Genomic DNA, 15770 nt, shown 5'->3' with positions numbered 1-15770 from the left:
CTGGCCTTGAGCAAGCAAGCTCAGGGACAATACTCAGGCCCTGAGTTCAAGCAAAAAATAAATAAATAAAATTATTTGGTAAAATACTGTGAAGATTCAATGAAGAGCTTTTATGTAAGCATTTCTCTACTGGGCATGTGTTGATTTTTAATTTCAGAGATGAATAACATGTATAAATATTCAAAATAAAAATATATTTATACATTGTTAATTTCTAGTCTAGTCTATTTAAGAGTAGCAATTTTTAAATACCATCTACTGCTATAATTGAAGACGCTTTCATCCTGTGATAACCTGTATGTTCAATATATGAAAATTTAAAAAATGAATTTCAGTGGTTTAATAAAAATGACACTTCTATTGTGAAATCATACAACAAGGCCTTTCTGATATCTCACCATCTAGCCCAGATGTGAAATTATGATTGTTATGTGAACACATGGTGCCTGTAATTAAAAACTTCCAGATTATATGCAATTCAAATATACTATAATCCTTGGAATCTATTATTTACCTCAGGACTAACATGTAATATCCAGATTCTAAGATATCTTGGTTTGGGGGAAAAATTAGATATAAATGCATCACTAGTTAGACAACTATTCTTTTTTGAGCTGCTGTGGAGACATGGTTGAATCATGTGTTTGTACAGTGGTGGCTATTTATCACAGTAGATCCTGACAAAGGTCTTAAAGCACCAACCACTTTGGGCAATATGTCATAAGCAACCAGTTGGAGGGCAGTAACAAAATACTTGGCTGACCATTCTACACTAGAGACATCTGTTTAGCTTAGCAGGATCGCAACACTAGGCACTTCTATAATTTGGATCATGTTAATATCCCAATTCATTTTATTTTACAAAGATTTAAACAATATCAAGAGACCATTCCATGTATCTTAGAGCTTTTAAATGCTAGTTGTATTAGACTAGTTGTATTCGACATTATATCATGATATAAATTTTATGTAATATTTTACGTAAAAAGGAACTGCATTTTATGTTAGAGTTAAATTAAAAGGACATAGTAGGAAATTTATATTTTTAATACTAAACTGAATTTTATTCATATATAAATCAGAAGAGTTTGATTTATTGGGGTGATTAAATAGATGGATGCTTTTTTCCTTTCATGTACAGGTTAAATAACTCAATACTGGTTTATGTTCAATATCTGCCAGGTTCTCAACCTCATATATGGCTTCAATAAAATTATCTTAACCTTAAAAATAACCTTATAAAATGATGTGGTTTATATGTAATTGTCTAGTTAATGGAACTTAATGAGGTTACAAAATATTTTCAAGGTTAAATGATTGACATATGGCAGAGCTGGGTTTAGTCCTGCTGTATGTTTAAAAATCAAACCTCCTATTTGTTACCTACTTGAAAAGAAACATCTGTATTCTGTAGTCTACATATTATTCATATTTATGAGAATTCATGCACGTATCTATGATGTTTTTCTGGGGGGGGAGGGGTCCGGACCCCTGGTACCTACTCAGTCATAAACATTCCTGTGCTAGCTGTTCATGTGACTTGAAAACTTCTCATAGTCCATTGATTTTACTCATCCATGCAGAAATAGGGATGAAAGTGACACAGGAGATACTAAATTATGCAGAAGACATCACATTATTTTGCACCAAGGAATGAGATTTTTCTCAGCTAGAGGAGTATTCACTGACTCCTTCCCAGGAACGTACGTCTCGAAAGAATTTAGCAGCATCAGTCTTCATGTGTCCTTCTGAGGCTAGTGTATAAACTGAACACAAGTGCTTTTGTGGAACTTCTGTTACTACTGTATGGCAATGTAGGGAGAGAGGGAAGACAAAATGGCTCCTAGGACTGCACTACACGTAAGCTTTTCAATTAAAGTGACTTCTCCACCTTTCCAGTCTCTGCCAAGCCCCATTTTAGTCTCACTACCATCATCTAGAAACTGCAGACAGAGCAGGTGACTTTACTATCTTTCCTTTTCCTCCTCGCGGTCTTTTCTCCTTGTCCCCTGAAGTGACTCAAATGTTCTGTCAATCTAAGTGAAAAACTATTTTTACCACAGTGTTTGGAAATCGCCAGGCACACACACTGTAGATTAGGTAAATTACAGGGGCAGGGTTTGTGTTACTTACTTAGCAACCACAAATTTAAAATACTAATCTACCTTTTCTGAATGCTACTTTTCATTCAGCTGACCTTTCCTTCCCCTTAGAACTTTTAGGGCCATTCACCACCCTTACTAGTTGAGCAGCTCTTTGGAAGCTAGTCTGAGTTCTAGTGTCTTTCCTTTCCTTTGTTTTTCTTTCCTTCCCTCCTTCCTTTTCTTCCTCCTCTCTCTTTCTTTCCCTCTTTCCCTCCCTCCCTCTCTTTTTCTTTTCTTTTCTTATTTTTTTAGATTTTAAGTATTCTTACCACAAAAAATTGTGCACACTAATGCATGTTTCTTTACATCTGTATTTATTTATAATAGATTTTTTATTGTAAAGATCCTGTACAGAGGGGTTAGAGTTACATGAGCAAGGTAATGGGTACATTTCCTATGAAGCATTGTTACACCCTCCTTTATTTTTCCCCTACCATCACTTTCTTCCAACTCTACCCCCTTTCTTTCTTTCTTTCTTTCCTTCTTTCTTTCTCTTTCTTTCTTTCTTTCTTTCTTTCTTCACTCTTCTTTCCTTCCTTCTTTCCTTCTTTCTTTCTTCCTTCCTTCCTTCCTTCCTTCCTTCCTTCCTTCCTGTCTATCTTTCTTTCTTTCTTTCTTTCTTTCTTTCTTTCTTTCTTTCTTTCTTTCTTTCTTTCTTTCTTTCTTTCTTTCTTTCTTTCTTTCTTCCTTCCTTCCTTCCTTCCTTTCCTCCTTTCATCCTTTTTTCTTCCTTTCCCTTCCTTCCTCCTTTCCCTACCCCATTTTCTTTATTTTCTCTCTTTTCATATCTGGGGAAATGCGGTCATTTTCAGTCTGGCCCTCAGTTCTGCATCTCAGCTAATGAATGGAACCACTTTCTTTGGATCCAACTATTTAACAATATAGTCAGATCCCCTAGAAATAATCCACAAACCTCCTCTTCAACAGTTGCTAAGAAACCTTCATCTTTGTTTCTACATTTATTTACTCTTTGAGCTTTCTCCTACTTCAACACTATCTCAACATACATGTTTTTCCAGAAACTACAACTTTGCTCCTCAGAAATAGAACTCAATATCTCATTAACTTCTGTCCCTCTTTCCTTCAGAATTTGCATTCAGCAGAAACTTTTAATTGCTAAAATCTTTGACAAAATGGTATTCATTTCCTTTAAGTTTCCTAACTCGTAAGCACTCTTGTGACCCTTAGCTGATGTCCCTCCCCCACCCCAGTAAACCAAAACATTAACAAAGGCATGGGATGTGAAACACTATTAGTAAAGTCATTAGCTTCCATATTTTCATTTTGATATCAACACAAATAAATATTCACATTTATTTTAAACTCCTTGTGTAAAATTAAGGTTTACAACGGGTTCACTATGAGGCTTCAAAGGCATCAATATTTGTTGAGTATTTCGTATTGTGGACTCATATTATTTCATCTCATGCTAACAAGAAGCCTATGGTATATGTATTGCTTATGCCATTTCATCCCTTATAAAACTGAGACTTGGAGCGCATAATGAAGAATGGCTGAAATTTAATTATAATTAGAAACTATCATGTTTGCCCTTTGTACAACTACTTAAAGATACAAAAATACAATTAAGAATAATATGGTGATAAACAATTTAAAAACATTCAGTTCTATCATTTAACTGGTTTTCAGATTTTCTAGGTCCTAGTATTGGTTTTATTGATTAGACTAGAATTATTTGCCTTTCCTGTATTTTTTTTTTTTTTTTTTTTGCCAGTCTTGGGGCTCAAACTCAAGGCCTGGGCACTGTCCCTGAGCTTCTTTTGCTCAAGGTTAGTAGTCTACCATTTGAGCCACAGAGCCACTTCCGGCTTTTTCTCTTTATGTGGTACTGAGGAATTGAACTCAGAGTTTCATGCGTTCTAGACAAGCACTCTACCACTAGACCACATTCCCAGTCTGACCTGTAGCTTTTTAAAGCGTGTTTTAACTATCTATAACTTGGGAAATTTGAAATACATCAGACTGTTTTGACCACTTGTCAAGATTTGTGTCTCTCAAATTCTGCTGAGAAATAACGCAACTGCAATTACAGGCATCTCATATTTTGTAAGCAGCTTGAGTTCCAAGAGTTCTCTAGCTTGTTGTTTGGAACCAGAGTATTTGTTGTTGTTTTTTTTTTTCTGTGTTTTTTGTTTATTTTTCCCCATTGATCTGATCTAAGAAAGGATGGTTATCTGGTAATCTGGCATTTTCTTGTTATCTTCAACTTTCTGCCCTCAATCTCCAAAACAACAACAACAACAACAAAGGGAAGAAAGGGAAGGGCCGAATACTAATATCTATTTTTCTGACTTGAATCCTAGAACATACTGAGAAAGAGGATTTGTAATTTAATAAGGAATAATAAGTGAAAGTTGACTTTATACCACAAAAATCTGCCATCACCTAAGTGACAACTCTTATCTGGTCCCTAAAGCTTTTTTATTTCCATTTTAGAATCTTCTTTAGAATTTTCTTTTTCTATATTTCTATGCTGGTTGATTTGCTCATAGTGACATATTAATAAAGGAAATAAATTGGAAAGGGAGAACTTTCACATTATTTATCCGGGTCTCAAGGTGCAAACTGGCTGAATGTAACTCAGCTCATATCTTCTGAAATCAGCAGGAAATCAAAGAATATTAGTGCCTCAAATGTTATTAACTAACTTCAGAATTCTTTAGTACTGATATTTTAACCTAATTTTAATTTGTACCAAATAATTTCAGTAATAAAAGCATCTTATATGGTGTGCTACAAATTTTATATTAAACTTTGTTTTCTTTTTGTTTTGTTTGCTAGAGATTTGATTTAGGGCCTTGCCTAAGCAAGGGAAGAGCTTAGCCACTAGGCTACATTCTCAGATCTTTTGAATCTATTTAGTTCTCAAATATTTGAATTTACTTTAACTAATACACAAACCAAACATGGCCCATATTATAGTATGTCCATAATCGTGTGATATATATACATATACATACATACATATATACATACATACATACATACATACATACATACATACATCCTGGAGCTTGAACTCAGGGCCTGCACACTCTCCCTGAGCTTCTTTTGCTCAAGGCTAGCTCTCTACCACTTGAGCCACTGTGCCATTCTGGCTTTCTGGCTTTTTCTGTTTATGTGGTACGGGGCTTCATGCTAGTTAGCCAAGCACACTACCACTAGGCCACATTCCTAACCTCACCATGTGGTATTTTGATACATCTATACTATGTATAATGTTTAAATCAAATTTAGTATAACTCTTTAAACACTTATCAGTTCTTTATCATGAAAACTCTTAAATTCCTTACTTGTAACTTTTAGACAAGTACATTGCATTACTGTTATCTGTAGTCATCTGCTGTGCAATATCATAGCAGAACTTCCTCCTATCATCTACAACTTATCATCTACTGGTCAACACTCTCTGCTTCCCAAAATGTGTTATATTTTAAGTGATTTTACATTTTTTTCAATGTTCATCTTCATGATAAACCTTGAAATTATGGACAGGATTTTTCATAATACCAATTTTATGGATGGAAATATAGGATTTGAGATATTAGGGTTGGCTTAGTTATCACAGGCTAAAAACCAGTTATCTTCTTAGCCTTCCATATCCCAATTCAAGGGCAATTTTTCTGATTTTTTTTTATCCCTTTATCAATTTCATTCATCCCTCTAGCTTCTAATTCCATTAAAAGATTTAGAATACTAATGAAAAATTAGTATTGTACTGCTTTATCTTTAGCACCTAGGACATTCTCTGACACCTACTAGGTAACAAATATCAAATGAGTAAAAGTTAGCTATTATTGTCCTATTTGATCAATAGGGCTAAATATTTCTATTGGCTAAAAAATAAGTTTTCAAATGGTCTCATATCTGTAAAAGAAAAATAAACTATGGCTATCAGCACAAACTCAATTTCTATAGCAAATGTTGTTATATTCAACTAGAGCTTTCTGTCTGCTGTCTTCATTGCTGATTTTAACAACCAGGAGAGTGGTGAAAGTGGAAGAAAATCACACACATACACCCATGCACCCACATACAAATACTGTTGGCTTCTCATTAAACCTTCCTATGCTTCCTGCCGTTCCCAAAACCTAAGACTTGATTTATATGGCCCACAATATCCAAAACTTACAGCCAGTCAATAATTTCCAAACTTAATGCCTAGAGCTCAATGGATATTTTGAAGAATCACCTCTGGAGTAAACTTGAGTTAAATATTTAACTACCTTTTAAATTATCTGACAGCTGATCATTGTATTATCTTTACCCTCTATATATGCACACACATACACTGCATACGTTTATATACATGTTTATATTTTTTTAAAAAAAAACATAGGTAACATAGCCTAAAATCATCTCTACTAGAGGTAGAATAATAAAACTTTATGTTTTCCATTTATCTAATTTTGTAGGTAGGAACTATAAAGGCAAAAACCAAGCTGACACTGCAAGTGGTCAGGAAAGGGCATTCTTCCAGAGTTGCAATGGAGAAAAAATCAAATAAAGGGGGAGAAAGAGATGGAGGAAGAGAGAAACAACCAAGCAGGTGGAGGGAGGAGATGAGCTTCTCCAACAGCTGAGCTTTATTTCCTTCATTACTATGGGTCTTAACTTGGCATAGTTTCATGCTACAAATAACTAATCTTCGTCAAGAAGCTATATACGCTATGTGAATTATATCACATGGGTATCGATTAAATAAATCCTCACCAACACTCAGTGAAGCAACCACTATTATCTTGAAGCAAGACAGTACTTCTCAGGCACATATAAACGAGTCTTGAAGAGCATTCTTCGGAATCTAGGCCTTTGGCTCTGTACTGTGGACCATAGACTAGCTGAAATATATGAGTCAACTTCCTGGTTTGTGTCTTGGTTACTACCTTGCTCTCCTGAATCCTATTAACCAAATTATTTGGAGTCAGTGCTAGTGAGAATGAAAATGAAAAGTGTGCCCACCCAAATGCAGAAGGGAAGCAAGTGCCCGGCAGGAGCGGAAGGTGCATCCCTGTGCAGATGTCCTGTGTCTTGTTCTTATTAAACTAGTTTTAAAGAAGAGTTAGTAGTACATGAATTGTGTCCCATCATCCATCTCACTCCTGACTTCATATGCACTCCACTGTGGAAGAAAGTCAAGGAAGGTAAGGTGGTTGTTGTAGGTTTTTTTTTATAGAAGAATCTAGAAAGTAGGTTCATACAGTCACATGAGATGTGAGCACCCGTTGGCCACCCCTTCCAATTCCCAAATCATCTTACAGTCATAGTAAAAAAAAGAGGAAAGAGAATTACCTGCTTCTATTGAGGCTGATGCCTGAAAGTCATGTCTAACCTTTGAAGAACTGTAATGGTTTTAATCAGAAGAATAACATCTTTTGGATAAGCAGGATAGAGAAAAGAGCTGAAGCAGTCTGCAAATATGAAGCAGGCTATTTTGGAGCAATGGCTATGGCCTTTGACATCTTTCATCATGATTCTATACTTAGAACTCAGATGAGCCTGGGGGGGAGGGGAGCGGGGCAATGTTAATCCCCGGTTGTTTTGAAGTTGTCCTGTAAGCAGGTTAGCTCTAAACTGTCCAAAATGGAAGCGTTAAATTACACGATTCTCTCCAGGTATTTTGTTTTAACCTGTTCTTCGTAGAGACTGTCACCTCACTCTGGGAGGTGACAGCTCTCAGTTCTCTTTCAAGCTCCGTGTTCTAGAGAGCGCTGGTTGTAATCGGGTTGGGAGACTGATGCTCATGACAGCTAAAAGTTGGATTGAGTTTCAGGAGCTACTATATATAAAGCCGGGTCGACTTATGTCACCGCACTAATTAAATGCCATCTGGGTGGTTCCTCTGGGTCCGTGCGTCCATCACCCTGTTCAGATCGAGTCAGAGGCCAAGGAGAAGAACATGATGATGGACCTTTTTGAAACGGGTTCCTATTTCTTCTATTTAGATGGAGAAAACATTACTCTGCAGCCCTTAGAAGTGGCAGAGGGCTCTCCTCTGTACCCAGGGAGTGAGGGTACCCTATCCCCCTGCCAGGACCAATTGCCCCCTGAAGCGGGGAGCGACAGCAGCGGAGAGGAACACGTACTGGCACCCCCAGGCCTGCAGGCTCCCCACTGCCCCGGCCAGTGTCTGATCTGGGCTTGTAAGACCTGCAAGAGAAAATCTGCCCCCACCGACCGGCGGAAGGCGGCCACTCTGCGCGAGAGGAGGCGGTTAAAGAAAATTAACGAGGCCTTCGAGGCACTGAAGAGGAGGACTGTGCCCAACCCCAACCAGAGGCTGCCCAAGGTGGAGATTCTGAGGAGCGCCATCAACTACATTGAGAGGCTGCAGGACCTGCTGCAGCGGCTGGATCAGCAGGAGAAAATGCAGGAGCTAGGGGTGGACCCCTTCAGCTACAGACCCAAGCAAGAAATTGTAAGCCCAGATGGCCTCCGAGCCAGGGAAATGCAGAGGCAGAGAGATTAGACGCGGCCTTCACCGCCAGCTGCGGGGTCTCTTCCCATTTCCCCCCCCCCCTCCCCTCCATTTCTCGCCCGCCCCTTGGGGCTCCCTCTTTCCTGAACCCCCAGTGACCCAAGACAAACTTAAGTCCCTGCCATAGGCAGGAAATACGTACCAGGCCCAAGGAAGTAGGGGAGCCACTCCTAGGAACCCCCTGCCCACCCCTTCTCCCGGGCAATTTGTTTCTTTCCTAATCTGTTGGATTCCATCCTCCCCCCCCCCCGCCCCCCACTCCAGCTTGAGGGTGCGGATTTCCTGCGCACCTGCAGCTCCCAGTGGCCAAGTGTTTCGGATCATTCCAGGGGGCTCCCGATCACAGCGAAGGAAGGTAAATGAACACAAAGGGCCCCCAGGCTACCCAGGTAGAGCATCCCGGGAGGGTGGGGCGCAGAGGAGCTCGCGGGAGCTCTTTGCAGGAAGGGCGCCTTTAGAACACAAGGCCTGCGCGCTGTCCCCTTGTTCTCTTGAGAGCTACGGGTTTCTCACGTCTTTGGACTCCTCTCTGTCTCTGTCTCTCTCTCTGCCTCTCTGTCTCTCGTCTCGCTCTGTCTCTGTCTCTCTGTCTCTGTCTCTCTCCTGTGCGCAGGAGCAGCGAGCCTCGATGCGTCGGCCTCCAGCAGCCTTCGGTGCCTCTCTTCCATCGTGGACAGCATTTCTTCCGAGGAACGCAAGCTGCCCAGCGCCGAGGAGGTGGTAGAAAAGTAATTCCACGCACCAGGAAGACTCCCTCCCCGCCCCCACCCCCCACCTCTTCTCGACCTAATTATTTTGATTAGGTCATATTGTATTCAAATTTAGGAAACCCAGACCCTGGAGCTTTTGAAAGAGGAAGCATAATTCACCAAGAAACTGTTGTGCAAACTCCAATGAACAAGGCCTTCGGGCTTCCGAGCTTTTTAAAAAAATTATTATTTCTTTTTAGAACTGAGTGCTGTAGGAAGAGCGGCCAGATTTGGTCTGTTGTGGTTTTGTAATTTATTAAGCAGATCCTTTTGTGCCCTATTCATAAGAAGTCCATTCCTGTTTGAAGCCAAGTGAGAACGTTTCACTTTAGTGGTATTTAATATATTTTTGTAAATAGTCTTAGTACTTTTATTTTTTATGTAAAACCTAAGGAATATATTTTAAATGTGGGATGATGGATTGTATATAAAATGCGTGAGGAACCTGGCTTTGTAATATGAAGAATGAGTTTCTATATAGATGAACTTGGCTTTAATTTGACTCAACTACAAAAAAATGTTTTGAGGACATGTACAAAAAAAATAAAGAAAAGCCGTATTTTAATTTAAGCACCATCTAAGCCCATATTGGGGTGTTTTCTTTCAGGTTGATTTAAAGCGGGAAAATAGTTACTTTCTTTTGGCTCAAATTGAGCCCTTTAATATTGCATAGAGATTGTGATTCAATCACATTTGTGATTGAAAGAGAAGAGTATCTAAGAATAATCTGAATTTTCTTCAGTCAAGATTTCTTTCTTCCTCCTACTGTTCTAGACTTGGTGATCTGGGTGAGATTTTCTTCCCCCAGGTTTACCATTGACTTTCCAATACACTAAAACCTTGCTGCAGAAAAGGCAAAACAAAAGTTGCTTTTTCTTAACCCCTAAAAGATATTCAACTAATTTAACTCTTAGTTGGTATTCCAGGCAGTTACCAGCATGAATCTGGAGTGCCCAGACATTTTACTGGTCATCTCAGTTTTGTTGAACTAGACTGATTTCTAGCCCACTGGACTATGCTCAAGGCCTCTTTGGCTTGTGCATGTTTTTTAAATACAAAGATAAAAGAAGGAGCAATCTGTCTCTTGAAGTGGGTTTCTTTGAAGGGAAGGTTGCTTCAAGAGATTGAAGGGTTAAATGGTTGAGAGGAAAAAGCAACAACAACACACATGAAACCTCTTAGCTGGGCCAAACAGCAAAGCCCTAGAGAGGCTGAAAGCCCCAGGAGTTCCTCATCGTGAGGGTTTTACAACGTGTGCCAGGTTTGTTTATCCTGTAACCTCAGGAAGAAGCGACCACCAAGAATCACAGTTGGAAGTGAAGAAGAGGAGAGAAGTGAATCATTCCTGTTGAATTGTTACTTCTCTTAGTTCTGTAAACGGTACTATCACTCCTTCCCTAAACCTCTTCTCTCCTCCTTTGCTCGCACAGCTAGTCTTTACCTTGCATATGTAAAAGTCCACCCAATTCAGTATTTCTCAGTCCAGCTTTGTTTCCTAACTCCCCAAGGACTGTTTAAGAGAGCGCCCTCTACAGGCACGAAGCTATGCCTGCTATAGCTTGTTCTTGGAACTGGAAATGGTTTTTGGTTTTGGTAGGTCGTGGGGCCTGAACTCTGGGCCTGGACACTGTCCCTCAGCTCTTCAGCTCAAGGCTAGCACTCTACTGCTTGAGCTACAGCACCACTCCCGGCCTTTTCTGCTTATGTGGTGCTGAGGAATTGAACCCAGGGCCTCATGCATGCAAGGCAAGCACTCTACCACTGAGCCACCTTCCCAGCCCAGAACTAGAAATGTTTTAGATTTGAAAGGTTTTAGATTTGGGAGGTTGCTATATTTTTGAAGCTTTTGCATAGAATTTATGGTTGACTAACCCTAATCCAAACAAAAGACAAGACAACCTCCCAGATGGAAAATACTACAGAATATAGAACATAGGAAATTGAAAAGTTTGGATTTTGGAACATTTCTGAATTGGGGATTTGGGATTTAGTATACTCAAACATTTTTGTTGTTGTTGTTTATATTTGTTGGGTTTTTTTTTTTTTTAGCTATGAATAGTTCAAGTTTCTGAAATACCTTTTGAATGCAGAAAACTTCCTAGAGAAAACTAATGTTGACATATAATCCCTTTTAAAGATTTGAGAGGAGCAGCTGGGACGTTCAGTGGAGGCAACTGCCAGAGCCTGTGTGTGTCTGTGGGGCCTGTTACCTAGGTGGAATCCAGGATGCTACTGTGAGACTCTGAGCTAGTCCCTGCTCCTTCTCAGTTTCTTCATTTATAAAATGATGGGTGGGGGGACTTCTGATGGGTACCTGACTTCTGGGGTTCTGAACCTCCTCCAAAAACAACCCCCAAAAAACAAAAAAACACATGTGAACTGCTAAGCTAAAATAGGGCATGAAGTAAATATCAGTTCTCAGTTCTCTTTATTTGTTATTAGTAAATCAAAGACCATAGTTCCTTTAGACTTTTCTGGCTCTTGCGGAGGGAGGCATTTATTACAATGCTCGACAACATGAATGAGCCATTCTTAGCAACTTCTGCGTTCCTATTATCCTGGGATATCCAGTGGGAGAGGTGCTACTGTTCCTTCTATGTCAGAAAAGAGGCCCTCTTGCAATAGATGGCTTCTGCCATCTGCTGAATTACAAAGCCAAGATTGAGAGCCAACGATTATCAATGACTACAGACTTTTGTCCTCAAGCACCATGAACTCTGGAAAGAAAAGCTTTGGGAAAATTAACCAGCAACATTTTATATAGCCTTCAGAATGACATGTTTCTCTTTGACAGGTTTTGTTTTATAAGCTTCTTCTCAATAGTAGATAGCTAGTGAACTCCAAATTGAAGCAATAATTGCATTTCAAAAATATGATAAAAATCATTTACCAATAAAATTACACAATTTAGTATGTGTGAGGGGGTGTATATTTCTATCAATGATATATTTTATATACATCTATATTTTAAAAAGCAACTTTGGGCTGGGAAGGTGGCTCAGGGGTAGAGTGCTTGCCTTGCATGCATGAGCCCTGGGTTTGGTTCCTCAGCAACACATAAACAGAAAAAGCCAGAAGTGGTGTTGTGGCTCAAGTGGTAGAGCGCTACCCTTCAGCTGAAAAGCTGAAGGACAGCATCCAGGCCCAGAGTTCAAGCCCCACAACCAATAAAAAAAAAATAAACAAATAAAATAAAAAACAACTTCATGACATGACTGAAATAAACTATGCCAGGTGAGCAGATGAGGTCTTTGATTTCATAATTGTACATATATTCTTAGTAATTGTACATATATTCTCATTTGTGTTAAAAACTACTCAGAAACAGAGAACACCTACATCAATTTGTGGATTTTACTTGCTGATGGATTTTATTCCGTCTTTGCAGACCAAATCCTATCTTTCTTAGCTAGGTAATTTGAGACATTGTTTGGAATAAGTTTGCCTATAGAAGTCTCTTCATTAAATAGTGCACATATTTCCCAAAGGCTTCATGTGACCTCCAACACTGTAACTGACACGTTAGGCTTTCCAAAGAAATCCTTGGTGTGTTTGCAATTAAGATGTTTCTGTTTGATATTTACGATGATATTCTTTACCAAGGCCAAAGTCCAAACAAACAGAGGTCTGGAAGCAGAAAATCAGTAATAAGTTGGTGAAGATAAGCAATTTAAGATTGCATCTGAGCCTCTTTCCAGAGATCTCATAAAAGTTCCCATGTATAAAATAATGAATGGTTTGGATATATTATTATAGAAATAATTCTTTGTACATCAAAGGCCAGCTTTGTTAAAATAACTTAAATCACCATACTCAAATTACTGAAGTCTCTGTATGGACACTGGAAATCTACTTATGTCAAATGATCTTCCAAACGGTCATAGATTTTTGTCTGCAATAACACTTATCAAAATGAACTCCAAGAAATGGAAACAAGAGGGTTTTTATTTGTACTTTTTGTGGTTCTTTTTTCTCCCTGTCTTCCCCCTTTGTCACTGTTTTTGATTTCTGTATCTTTTGTATGTAAGTTTATCTGATTTGAGAAGGGGAATGGGAAAACACAGAAACGGTGGGACAAAGGGTGAACTAATTCATTAGCAGTGATACTCATTAGACACTATGATGAAAATGAACTATACAACTTGAGAGGTGGAGAGGGGTCAGGAGGGAAAAAAAAAAAAAACTAGGAGGAAAATGTGGGAAGGGGGTTGACACTGTTCAAAAAGAAATGTATGCAATACCTGACTTAGATCATTGTAACTCCTCTGTACATCACCCTTAAAATTGTTCAAAAAGAACACAAAATGCAGAAATTCAGTATTCTCAATTACTTGAGACTGACAAAATTCAGGACATTAAAAGCAACCTTTATCCTCATTAGGATCCTCTTCACTTAAGTGAAGAATTTACCACTTGTACATTTTTCTGTTAGTCATATTTTATCCTTTTTATTCCATTTTGAAACACCACCTCTACCTCATCATTCCTAAATTTGTTTTTAATGTTTTACATTAAACTTTAATGATCTCATTGCCCAATTTATTGCATTAGCAAATTAGCAACAGCATGGTATTTCTCCTGGGCCTGTCCAGTTGTTCCTTCAAAGTCATGAAACACAGATCATTGGCCTGAGTGAATTCAGTCCACAAAGAGTATTTTATTTCTTACAAACCTATTTCAGAGTCAGGCTGAGAGAAGGAATGGCTATGCCATGTGCTGGAACAAAGATAATGCTTTAAGAACTGGCTACTTTCTCCACTCTCAATGTCCTTACTTAGTCCTTTGATCTCTCCTGGAAGTCTTCGAATTCAAGCAGAGGCCAATGTCTTCCTCAGCTGTCTTCACAAATTCTTCCAGCAGCTCTGGCAGGTACTAATGTGTTTACTTAGGTGTGCTTTGTCCCCAGAGCTAATAGTAGTTTGAAATTGTTTAGCACATTGTGAAGTCATCTATAGTAATAGCCTAAAAGCCGTAAGAACCTCAGAGTTGATAAGGAAGTTTTTTTTCAGGTAGGGGAAAAAACGAATAGGAATGGATGTCTTTTTATATATTTATTATTATTATTTTTCTCTCTAAGAGAAGCATGGAGACTTTTCCATAAGGCTTAGAAGGATACATTCCTATGATGAGCAAATTTTTACTAGGAAAAGTAAATGAGTAGCATTTGTCTGGTGTGGTCTGTCCATCAACACTAGGTTGTTTTTTTCTTTTTTTGTCATAATGGTTAAACTAACACAAGTTCTGCTAAAAAAAAAAAAAAAAAGACTAGAGAAACAGTTGCTGATGATTTAAAGGTTAAAACGTGTTTATAAGTCTGAATTGTTAGAAAATCAAACATGCATTTGTTCTTGCTCAGAATATAAACATTCTAATTGTAAATAAACAACTAATCCTTCTACCTCATCAGACGTTTGGTGAGTATTCCTTTACAACTCTGGGTGTGGCCGACTTTTCCTTCTGTCATCAGTTAGCGAGGCTTTCTGAGCAGTCAGGCAGGGTGGGAGCATTTCTAGCCTCGCCACCTACTTCAGTGTTCAATAAATGGGAGTTTTCTCTGCATATAAGAAAGTCACTTCTCTGAAGAAACAATGGAAAAGCAGATTGCATTTTCATTCTTCCTGTGAGAGACAAAATCCAATCTAATGTGATTCTGAGTAGAAGAGGGCACCGGTTGAAAACGAGTTCATCTTTTATAAAAGCAAATCTTTACTTTTCCCCTGCTTCCTGATTCAATTTTTCTGCTCAATTTTACTTACTTTCTGTCTATTTATTTTCCAAATGACTCGACCGAATTCTGTATTTTTTCCCTCTCTTGCTGTCTTCTGTGAATAGTGGAACCTCTCCTGAACTGGGAGACCATTGTCATCTTTGATACTCTAGTGTCCTTTCTTTTTGTATACCGCCTTCTGGTTTTGTTTAGTTTTGTTTTACTTCTTTCTTCTCTTGCCCTGCCGGGTTTCAAGGCTTCATCTTGGGTTTTTGTTTTGTTTTTGTTTTTTATTTTTTCACTTTGAGACTCTGAGATCCTATTTTCAGCACTTGAGTCCCAGCGGCCTTCAACCCAGACCCTGTGCCCCCCTCTCCTCCTGCTTTACCCCCCCCCCTCCCGCCCCCAGTTCTCATTAGTCAGACTGTGGTGTTTTTCGGCTTCTTTCGTTCCACTTGCTTGCTGAACTCTGGTCAATTTGTTTTGAGATCACCTTACCAAACGCAGGCCTAATCTCGGAGCATGACAGTTACTGACAGAGACTCCTGAGGGACAGCGTCTTCCAGGCAAAGCAGCTCAAAGATGTCCAGCCAGCTTTCTCACATTCAGGCAATGAACTGAGCCCTGGTGATGGGAGAAAACAGTCAAAATCGTCTCTGGGAATTTCGTTT

The 15770-nt window shown here is 38.8% G+C and overlaps 1 protein-coding gene across 1 annotated transcript; it reads left to right on the top strand.

Moving 5' to 3' along the window:
* Positions 1–8033: 8033 nt before the first annotated feature.
* On the top strand, positions 8034–9378 carry Myf6 (myogenic factor 6). Its single transcript, XM_042699089.1, has 3 exons — positions 8034–8583; positions 8908–8998; positions 9257–9378. The coding sequence occupies exons 1-3, from the start codon at positions 8065–8067 to the stop codon at positions 9373–9375; spliced, it is 729 nt and encodes a 242-aa protein (XP_042555023.1). The 5' UTR covers positions 8034–8064; the 3' UTR covers positions 9376–9378.
* The last annotated feature ends 6392 nt before the right edge of the window (positions 9379–15770 follow it).

Source organism: Dipodomys spectabilis, unplaced genomic scaffold (assembly GCF_019054845.1).
Source record: "Dipodomys spectabilis isolate Male_0828 unplaced genomic scaffold, ASM1905484v1 ptg000234l, whole genome shotgun sequence".
In the NCBI taxonomy this organism is placed as follows: domain Eukaryota; kingdom Metazoa; phylum Chordata; class Mammalia; order Rodentia; family Heteromyidae; genus Dipodomys; species Dipodomys spectabilis.
The sequence above is the reverse complement of the archived record's forward strand: the minus strand, read 5'-3'. Positions and strand labels throughout refer to the sequence as shown.